The 11141-nt window shown below is 39.2% G+C and overlaps 1 protein-coding gene across 15 annotated transcripts; it reads left to right on the top strand.

Annotated features, from left to right (window-relative positions):
• LOC121996100 lies at positions 1-10864 on the top strand. 15 transcript variants are annotated; one of them, XR_006115968.1, is made up of 4 exons: positions 1-306; positions 1125-1211; positions 1298-1712; positions 1788-2034. XR_006115968.1 is itself a non-coding variant. In XM_042549920.1 (4 exons), exons 1-4 carry the CDS (start codon positions 139-141, stop codon positions 10821-10823), a joined length of 318 nt encoding a protein of 105 aa, XP_042405854.1. In that variant the 5' UTR covers positions 7-138; the 3' UTR covers positions 10824-10864. The 15 variants fall into 15 exon arrangements, 3 of the variants coding, with proteins under 3 accessions (XP_042405854.1, XP_042405853.1, XP_042405852.1); XR_006115969.1 differs by having other exon boundaries at positions 2-306; positions 1125-1196; XM_042549920.1 differs by lacking the exon at positions 1125-1211 and adding an exon at positions 10816-10864 and having other exon boundaries at positions 7-306; positions 1647-1712; positions 1788-1863.
• The last annotated feature ends 277 nt before the right edge of the window (positions 10865-11141 follow it).

Raw genomic sequence — 11141 nt, 5'->3', positions numbered from 1 at the left:
TTGTGTGCTACGTTTTTTTACTCTATTAAATTGTTGCTTGCATTAAGTTGATACTGGTGAATTTTGATCAAGATCTGAAAGTCTCTGGTCGTCTGTTCAAATCTGAGATGATTCAAAAGATGGGAGAAGTACAGTAGCATGGTCGATCACGTTTTTCTTTTCTCTTCATCGCCCAACTCTGCCACACTTCTGCCACACTTCGGCCGACGACTACCATCTCTACCATCACAACCGCCGGCCGGTCTGCTCATCCCAACAGCACCCTCAACCAATTGGAAAAGATTCTCTCCACCGAATCCATCTCAGGTGACCCTCTTCTCCGATCAGATCCGAGATGAGAGGAGAAACCCAATCGCCCCTACCAGATCTCATTTCATCTTCACGTTTGTCGCCAGTGGTTTCCTTTGGAAGACTCAGATTTGAGTCTTCTTCACACAACCACCACTGAAGTTCCCTCCCAGATTCGGGAGCCATCTACTCCGTTCCATAGCCCTCTCCCGATTTGGAGAGGAGTCACCACCGTCATCTCATCTTTGCCCACCCTTCCTAGCTCTAGTACATGCCCTTACATGTTTCGGACAGCAGATTCATCTCACAGCAGATTCTTTGTTCGTTGTGTTGCTTTGTTTCATTTGGTTGTTAGTTGATCTCCATATTTGATTCATTGTAGTAGATCCAATGTTTCATGCCTAAGATGTCATGTATTAAGTTTCAATTGTTTGACGCTAACCAAGTGTTCGATAAATTTCCCCAAACACTACTTGAAGTTGATTTGATCCGAATACATTGATGTGTTGATCGCTAGAATGAATTCATGTTTGGATGCTTGTAATTGATTTGGTTCCCATGATTAGGATTTCATGTAGTGAGTTTTGATTGGATGATGCTTGCAAGGTGTTTGATGGAATGTTTTCCTTAAGTAATTAGACTTTTGTTTGGTAATTTCTTTAGTTAGTTGTTTGCATTACTTGTTAATGTTAAATCCATTATGTTTGTACCCTTCCTTTGAATGCAATTAGGATAGATTAGCTTAGGTTACATTACATGCTCTAGGTTTGTTGCTTTGATTTAAATCTATCTTGCTGCTTTTATCGCACTATATTGATTATGTTTTGACTTGATAGATAGTGTAACTGGCAATTCAAAGTGGGAATGATCTGCTTCTGAAAGGAGGAAAACAAGCTAGGTGTTCAAATGTAATTCTTCATAAGGTTTTAATTAATTTCATATATTCATATAAATATTGTTGTCTGTCTCTCTACGCTGCCTTTAAAAATAAAGATTTATGTTATTTTAGGTAATCACTGCAGTCATTCCTAATACGATTGGTGAAAAACGTATCATGTTCATGACTTCAAAATAGTATATTCTAGATTTTCTTAAGGTGAGGATAAAAATTTGATGATGAATATACTTTATAAGTTGTTAACATCTAAATTGGTATTCTATGCATCAACTTGATGATGTAATAGATATTTTGATTCCAAGAGAAAATAATAGACCTATTTCTCAGATAAAAAGCTCAGATTTGTGTTTTGTCACTCCTTTTACCTCGTAGTTACAAAGCAATGGAGATTCATGTCATATGATTTATTATACTATGTATATATGGAATTTTCCATGTTTATGTTGATAAATTTGTGAAGATGGAAATGGCAAGGCATATCATAGTGGAGTCAAAGTTGGATTATCCAACTACCTGTAATGCAATGGTAATTCAAGTTTACTTTATTTTTTTGCCAATGCTACAAGTACATTATCACTAATTACATGCTTCTTTTATTTAGGAAACACTTCTCATTCACGAGGATTTATTAAGCAACGATGATTTCCAGGAGCTTGTTCTGGAACTTAAACACGAAGGTACTTTGTTTCTCCACCGGACTATCCTATTAAACCAAAATCATTTTATGTGATTGAAGGATTATTATATGTATATTTTATACAGTACTGATGAAATGAGTTGGAGAATTGATGTTGTGATGGATTATTATATGTATATTTTTTTCGCTTACATTGTATATTTTACATTCAGGAAGTTTTGAGAGAGATATTGATTATATTTGTAAATTTGAACACTAGAATAAGATATGTGCAAGAGATTAATAAAATCTTATTAAAAAATGAATAAAACACGGTAATATAGGTTTCTTGCTTTCTAATTTTTGCTACTTTTCTATAAAAATAAACACACATAAGTACCTTAAAAATATTTGTGTAATTTGCTTGATATTTATATTGTCATCAATCCATTTGATGTGTTTGCATTCATTTTCTAAGCTAGTGTTGCTACATACATTTTATATGAAGTTTATGTTCCATCACTCTTAAGTACTTCTAAATTTATGTTTCTTTTATTAAGGGACTTCTATTATTGCTACTTAGATTTTGTAAACTAGTAGTCCTTTATTTATGTTGGTAGTTATTAGATTTAGAATCTTATTTATGGTTTTACACTTTTCATACCATGTGTTGAAACTAAAGAGGGGTTAAAATAAATTTGTGAAAACTTAAGAGGAACACCAACAATACTTTATATCAATCTGTTAGGTATATAATTATGATTTCTAATTTGTAATATATATATTTATTTGAGCAAAAGTCCTCAAAAGTATTGGGAAGAATATCAAAAAGTCGAAAAAATGAAGACTTTAGCAGGTTAAGAAGCAATGGGAGCTAGTGTTGCCTCTTCATTAGCATCTAAGCAAAAAATCTAATGTTGATGTATTGCTCTATCATTGGTTTATTAGTGTCATTACTTGTTATTATGTTGGTTGCTTATAAAATTTTTCCAGAATGTTGTAAATACTATTTTTGAATGTTAAAAAAGTATATATTAAAATTTATTTTTAAATTTTATATTTTAAATGATTTATAATAGTAGAAAATATTATATTAAATATTATTTATTTTTTATTTTTATCTGAAAAAAGACAATGATTTTTTATCGTTGTAAAACTGTTGTCTTTGCCTTCAAAGACAAATGGTTTTTAACTGTTATCTTTAAGCACTCCCTTTAACAATACGACCTTTAACAACAGTTCTAAAGGGGCTACAACAACGGTAAAAAACTATTGTTGTTAGGCATTTTTCTTGTTGTTATTTGAAGTATTAGATTACTTCAAACGTTATTTGAATGAAGTTGAGAATTAACTAGAACATAAGGTTAAAACCTTATGCACTGACTGTGAAAGTGAATATTTGTCTTATCAGTACAAGACAATATATAATGATAAAAGGGATTATCAGACAGCTCACTATCCCTAAAACTCAACAACAAAATGGAGTTGCTGAAAGAAGAAATCAAACTCATCTATAGGGGAGATGCGTTATTAGCCGCAATCTATATACTTAATCGAGTCCCTTCTAAATCTGTTTCATCTACTACATATGAATGTTGGACAAGCAGAAAATCAGATTTGGGTAATTAGAGATGATACGGGTTATGATAGGATGACCTGTCAAATGAAGGAGTCAGGATCGAGAAAGATAAGAGAGGTATATAGTCAAAGTGCCTTCGCGCGCTCGATCGGGCAAAGCCCGACCGAGCATAAATGCACTTAGCCTTATAAATAGCTCTCAACATATTACCGACTGATTGATCGAAGGCCGACTGAGAACCAGTGCGCGTATACACGCTTGGTCAGGCAAAGCCCGACCGAGCGTAGAGGCATTTAGTTTTATAAAAGCTCTTAGTATATTACCAGCCGAGTGAAGGCCGAGCAGGTACCTATGTGTGCTTGCATGCGCTTGGTCCGGCAAAGCCTGATTGAGCGTAAAGACATTTAGCCTTATAGAAGCTCTTAGCATATTATCGGTTGACCGAAGGCCGAGCGAAAGCCAATGCACATATACGCGCTTGGTTAGGCAAAGCTCGACCGAGCGTAGAGGTATTTAGCCTTATGGAAACTCTTAGTATATTACCGATCGAGTGAAGCCCGAGTGGGCACCAATGAGTGTCTGCACGCGCTCGGTCATGCAAAGCTCGACCGAGTGTAGAGGCATTTAGCCTTACAGAAGCTCTTAGTATATTACCAGCCGAGTGAAGGTCGAGCGGGTACCAATATGTGCCTGCACGTGCTTGGTCCGGTAAAGCCCGACCAAGCGTAGAGCCATTTAGCCTTATGAAAATTCTTAGTATATATTATCGGTCGAGTGAAGGTCGAGTGGGCACCAATGAGTGTCTGCACGCGCTCGGTCAGGCAAAGCCTGACCGAGCGTAGAGGCATTTAGCCTTATAGAAGCTCTTAGTATATTACTGACTGAGTAAAGGACGAGTGGGCACCAATGAGTGCCTGCACGTGCTCGATTAGGCAAATTCCGACCGAGCATAGAGACATTTAGCCTTATAGAAGCTCTTAGTATATTACCGGCCAAGTGAAGGCCGAGCGGGTACCAATGTGTGCCTGCACGCGCTTGGTCCAGCAAAGCCTGACTAAGCGTAAAGACATTTAGCCTTATGAAAACTCTTAGTATATTACCGGTCGAGTAAAGGCCGAGTGGGCACCAATGAGTGCATGCATGCACTCGGTCAGGTAAAGTCCGACCAAACGTAAAGACATTTAGCCTTATGGAAACTCTTAGTATATTACCGACCGAGTGAAGGTTGAGTGGTGACTAATGAGTGCCTACACGCGCTCGGTCAGGCAAAGCCCGACCGAGCATAGAGGCATTTAGCCTTATAGAAACTCTTAGTATATTATCGGCCGAAGGAAGGTCAAGCGGACACCAATGTGTGCCTACACGCGCTTGGTCAAGCAAAGTCCGACCAAGTGTAAAGGTACTTAACTTTATAGTAGCTTATGGTATATTATCGGTCGACAGCTTATAGGCAGTATGCGTTCGACTTGATAAAGTTTGACCGAGCATAAGAGCACTTAGCCTCCTAAAGTTCATAAACATTCTCGGCTGAAACATACTTAGCAGGAGATATTCTCAATATATGTACGACCGGCTTGAACGATTGGTCGAAACATACTTAACAGAAGTATATGAGTATGACAACCCGACAAACTTAGCGGAAAATATCTTCTAAAAGCTTTTACAGTTATAATGACTGTTCATATGCATATCTCATCATAAATATGAGTCACAAACGACAAAAGAGGTACATCTGGGGTACAAAAAAATTTCCTTAAAAAGATTATTGCATGAAGCTCGGGAGATGACTTCATCTCCTAACAAACCTTAATGAACCGAGGACTACTTAACGACTACAGAGGCCACATGAGGTAGTATAAAAAGGGGGCTCCTCTCCATTGGCAAGATACGCAAGTTCTAACATCTAAACTCTGTTTCAAAGTACTTCAGTTATTGTTCTTCATCTTCATCTTCTTTTTCTTTTTCTTCTTCTTCTTCTTCTTCTTCCACCCTTGAGAGAGAAACTGACTTAAGCGTCGGAGGGTCTAACCAGGGATCCCCACTATTGGTGCGGGAAGCACCAGATGATCGAAGTTATGTTTTGATTATGTCAAATGGTCCAAAGTTAAGTTGTCTTGTGATCTAACAAGGTTGATTGAACTTGTAGGAGAAGTCCTAAGTGTTCTTAAGCAAAAGTCCTAGTAGATTCTAGGCAGGTAGAAAATCCTAGGGGCTGGTAACTCTAGGTCCTAGAGGGTTGTAACCCTAGGTGATGAAAAGTCCTAGGCTCCTAGCTGTGGTTAGGCAGGTGGAAAACCCTAGGGGGTGGTAACCCTAGGTGGAAAGTCTTGACGGGTCGAGCGCTTCGGACAAAATCCTAGAGTCGGGGACTCTAGGTTGAAATCTTGGTGGTCACGAACCGAGTGAAAGTCTGGACAAGTCGTGGAGCAGACGTCCAACATGAAGACCGGAAGTCTCGGGCATTGAGCAAAAGTCCAGTCGGTCTGGAGGACCAATCTGCCAACAAGTAAACTCTCCTGAGAGGAGTAGGTGAGGACGCATTCCCCGGTGAGGGAACAATAGACATCGATTCGATCTAGGGTTTTCGGAGGTAAAATTCGAAGTTGAAACCGAACAGTCCGAAGACTGTCAAAATAACTTATTATTTCATATTTTATTATGTTAACTCTATTTTGCAAGATATGTTTTATATTTTGGACTAACGCATCTTGCAGGGAGAGAATGACTTAAAAGCCTCGGATGAACAGTTCCTGAGACACCCTCCATAGAGCTTGGAGGCGCCTCGGGTGCCTTGGTTGAATGCCTCGGGCAACAAGGCGCGAATGTGCCTTCTAAGGAGATGGAAGGCGCCTTGAACGCTAGATGGAGGGCACCCTTCATAGAGCTTGGAGGCATCTTCAGGTGGATAAGCAGTGGACGCCGTGGAGCTTATCGATGCTGCGAAATCGGGATAAGTATCCCCACTGAAGGCACCTCCTATGGAGGTTAGAGGCGCCCACAATGGCTTACTTAAGCCTGGTTCGAGCAGACACAAAGTAACAATCAAAGCTAGCAATCTTTCTTCCGTGTGCTGCTAACAAAACGATCTGACAAAGTCATAACACTACTCCGACGACCAGAAGCTCTCAATTTCAAACATCATTGTTATCAGTATAATATTTGGTAGCACTTTAATTCTTATACTCTATTTGTAATATTTCGGACTGATAGTGAATTGTCCAAATTAAACACTCATCGTCATAGGCTCTGAACCAAGTAAAATCAACTTGTGTCATTGTTTTCTTTAATTGTTCTTATTCCGTTGCATTTACTCGATTCTTTTAAAATGAACGAATTAGCCACGAGTGCTATTCACCCCCCTCCCCCCCTCTAGCGCTTTACAATCCTACAATTGGTATCAGATCGAGGTTGCTTTGATTTGGTGAAATCAGCAATCAAGTAGGGGGTTCCTTTTTCAAAAACAAAATTACATATCCTTTTTTCTTAGAAAAGATTCTTATGTCTTTCATTTTTTTCTCCAAAACTATTTTTGAAAAAATTATTTTCATCTCTTCACCATTTATTAGTATTGACAAAATATTACATTTAACAAAATTTGAAATAATATTTTTTATTAATATTTTATTATTTTTTCGAAATTAGTAAATTTTATTTTTATCTTTTTCTCGCACTACTAATCCAATACCAAGTCTTGGAACATTTGTTATTATTTTTTTTTTTGTGCGAGATTCTTCTTTAATGGCTCACCAAAAGGGTATAGCACTACATGCCCTCCCCTCTTCTCAGTGAAGACTTCGGCTACTAGAAGAGCTGAATGGAGTACCACCTTAAGAAGTAAGTCAAGATGTGGATAATCATCCAAATTGGTCTCGAACTCCCACTCGACGGCGCTGGAAAGTCAATATCATGCCAGAACTAGGACACAACCTTAATGAAGAAAATTGAGGCATCAGCCAAAGCAACATGTATTCTTTAATGCGGCCTAACCAAAGAAGAGCTGAACCGAGTCGACCCATTTTCAAGCACAAAAGAACTATGGGAGAAGTTGATCGAGCTGCACGAGGGAACTTCGGACACGAAGGTAACCAAACGTTATTTAATTTTAAATAAACTGTACAATATAAAAATGCAGAAAGGAGAGTCGGTAAGCTAACTTCACGCGCGGATTCAGGACCTGCTGAACGACCTTCATGCAATCGGTTATAAGGTGGAAAATCGCGACATCATCAGGTATGTACTTAATGCATTTCCGAGGAATATCTTGTGGGTATCAATGGTGGATGCTTACAAAGTATCCAAGGATCTTTCTTTAATTAGACAAGACGAACTTTTTTCTGAATTTGAACTTCATGAACAAACTAATACTACTCAGACCAAGAAAGGTATTGCTTTGATTGCAGGAACAAGCAGAATGCAGGAATCAAAAGCAAAGTGCATAATCGAACCCGAGTTCGAAAATGAATCGGACTCAGAAGATGACGACGATGAAATTACAGCTGAGCTCGTAAAACTGGTATGAAAAATGTGCAAAAATAAGAAGGTGACTCAATTGAACAAGAAGGTCAAGTCTGGAGTTACCTGCTACGGCTGCAACCAAAAGGGACACTACAAGCTGGAGTGTCCGAACTAGAAGCAAAGAAGAAGGAAGGTCTTGAAAGCAACGTGGTCCATGTCCTCTGATTCTCTGAAGATTTCGACGAAGAACACGAGCAAGCAAGCTTCCTTGCTCTACCAGTACAAGCATATGTTGTCGAAACAGAGTCTGAATCAGAAATCGAAGCCGAATCAAAAACTAAGTCTGAAAGAAGTCACGGATCCGTATTCATTTCCGGAGGGCCAAACAATATTGTAAGTTCCCTAATTTCTGGTACTAAAATTGATGAATCACAAAATTTAGTTTCATATTTTTTTAAGAAAGTTGGCAAAATCCAACCTCCGAGTTAAGTCACTCCAAAAGTAAGTAACTGTTGGAACCCCAAAGTTGTTTTGGTGTGATCAACAAGTTAAGTTAGGTACTGTGTGTTTTTAACCTTGTGTCTAAGTGTGCAGGAGCTTAGGAGCACAGGTAGTCGAGCGGAAGACGCAACTAGCGAGAAGGACGGCACGCGGTGCGTCTGAGGGGCGAGGCGCTGCGGAAGAGTACACCGGTGTACAAGAACGAAGTGTGCGGTGGTTCCGAGGGACGAGAAGTCGGAGCGGAAGACTGCTAGAGGAGCAACAGACGCAACTAGCGAGAAGGTCGGCACGGGGTGCGGCCGAGAGACGAAGACTGCGGATGAGTACGCTGGCAGACGAGAAGGAAGCACGCGGCGATTCCGAGGGATGAGAAGGTGGAGCGGAAGCTTGCTCGAGAAGACCGGAAGTTGAGTTCGGGTGAGCCCTATTTCGGATGGCAGAGATCACCCAAACGAGCGGAAGACTCGGTCTGAGGCGAACGGAGCTGGAGCAGAAGACCCGGGCTAAAAAAAGTCAACGGGGTTGACTTTTCCAATCTGGGCACTCGAAACTGTTCGGAGCGCCCGGAGTTGACTTTTTGACCAAATCACGTCAATCGCAATCTGAACGTTGGGGGATAAAGTTTTATCCCCCAGGGCGCTTGGAACCCCTTCGGGGCACCCCGACCAAGGCTATAAATACAGCCTTGGTTAAGAAGATTTTCATCGATCACAAGCAATTCATTTCCAACACTTGTAGGCTTTGATTTAGAGTTGAGCTTTTGTTTTCTGCGCTTCATCGTTGTACGAGGCTTCTCCGCTTGAAGGAGTTTTTAGTGCGATCATTTCCTTGGATTAACAACCTCCCCGGTTGTAATCAAGTAAATCTCGGTGTGCCTCGTCCTTTCTGTTTTACTGTTTAAATTATAATTTATGCAAGTATTTTGTTGAAAGATCAAGAAAGGTTTTTTTTTTTTATTTTCAGGCTATTCAACCCCTCTTCTAGCCGGCCTAGTGGCCCAACAAGTGGTATAAGAGCTGAGGCGCTTCAGGAGAACTAACCGCCGAACGAAGCAACGAAATGGCCTGAGCTAACATCTACCCACCAACTTTCGAGGAGGAGTTCGCTTTTTGGAAGTGACGAATGTAGGTTTATTTTAAAACTGATTTTAGTATTTTATTAATTATGAAATATGGTTATGAAGCACCGAAGAACACGAACGGAGAAGAAATCGAAAAACGCCTCTAGATTGACGAGTAGCGCGACGAATTCATGGCAAATGGTAAAGCTGAGTCCAGTCTTTTGAGCGTGTTACCTGCCAAGGATCTCGACAGAGTTGGAACGTACAAAAGCGCAAAAGAACTTTGGGAAAAGTTCTTAAGACTTTACAAAGAACCACTTGAAGTCGAATCCAACTCCTCGATGGACCTCGAGCCACCGACAGAAGAGTCCGAGATCGAGGAAATTGCCGAAACAACAATCATAGCTGAAGACCCACCTAAAGACGAAGAAACCTCATCCGAGATGAGCATCGATAAAGGGGGAGTGTCTTCAGAAGAAAACAAATCAACAGGGAGAGAATTAACAGCCAAAAAGGTAAGTCACGTATGACCTTCATCTCTTGACCAGTTGATTAATCCAATCAAGACATTATCGAAAGAATTTTTTGAAATAGAAGTTATATTATCAAAAAAAAATTTTGAATTAGAAAATTTATTATCAAAGGATTGTTGCAAATCAAAAATTTTGTTGTCAAGATATTCTTGTGGATTAGAAAAATTATTAACTAATATTAAGTTAAAAGAAACTCAATTAATAGCTGGTCAATTAAAGAATCTCGACAAACTAATAATAGATATAATATGATATAATTTTCTGCATGCTTAATATTGTTTGCTTCAAATATGAAAATTTGTAATTTGAAAAATTATGATAGATTAAAATGGAAATTTAAATATTACAATATTAGAGAATTGGATCTAAATTAAAAAAAATTAAAAAAATGTTTTTAAACATGTTTTGGAAATTTTTCAGAAAAATTCTCCTTCGTAATTTTTTTTTTAAAAAAATCTCAGAAGATATTTTTGCCTAAGTTAAATTTATTTTTCTATTGTAAAATATCTAACTTAGAATTTTGTTTAACTTAGAAATTTTCCTTTCATTTAGAAATAATTTTCTAAAAGTTCATTGAAATAATTTTTAAAAGTTTCTAAGTTTTAACCCTTAGATTTTTTCCAGAATCTCATTTTTTATATGATCAAAGGGAAAGAAGGAAAAATATAAGTCTAGGGGGAGATAGACCGAAATTAAAAAATTCTATCTATTTGCATTTAATTGCAAATTTAGTTAGTTTAATTTTTATGTCTATTTTTACCCTAGCTTAACTTGGGTTGCTCATATCAAAAAGGAGGAGATTGTTGGAACCCCAAGGTTGTTTTGGTGTGATCAACAAGTTAAGTTAGGTCCCGTGTGTTTTTAACCTTGTGTCTATGTGTGCAGGAGTTTAGGAGCACAGGTAGTCGAGCGGAAGGCGCAACTAGCGAGAAGGACGGCACGCGGTGCGTCCGAGGGGCGAGGCGCTGCGGAAGAGTACACCGGCGGACGAGAACGAAGTGTGCGGTGGTTCCGAGGGACGAGAAGCCGGAGCAGAAGACTGCTCAAGGAGCAACAGACGCAGCTAGCGAGAAGGTCAACACGGGGTGTGGCCGAGGGACGAAGACTGCGGATGAGTACGCTGGCAGACGAAAAGGAAGCACGCGGCGATTCCGATGGACGAGAAGGTGGAGCGGAAGCCTGCTCGAGAAGACCGGAAGTTGGGTTCGGGT

The sequence above is a fragment of the Zingiber officinale genome, chromosome 6A (genome assembly GCF_018446385.1).
Source record: "Zingiber officinale cultivar Zhangliang chromosome 6A, Zo_v1.1, whole genome shotgun sequence".
NCBI classification, from domain to species: domain Eukaryota; kingdom Viridiplantae; phylum Streptophyta; class Magnoliopsida; order Zingiberales; family Zingiberaceae; genus Zingiber; species Zingiber officinale.
This window is presented reverse-complemented; position numbering and strand designations above follow the sequence as displayed.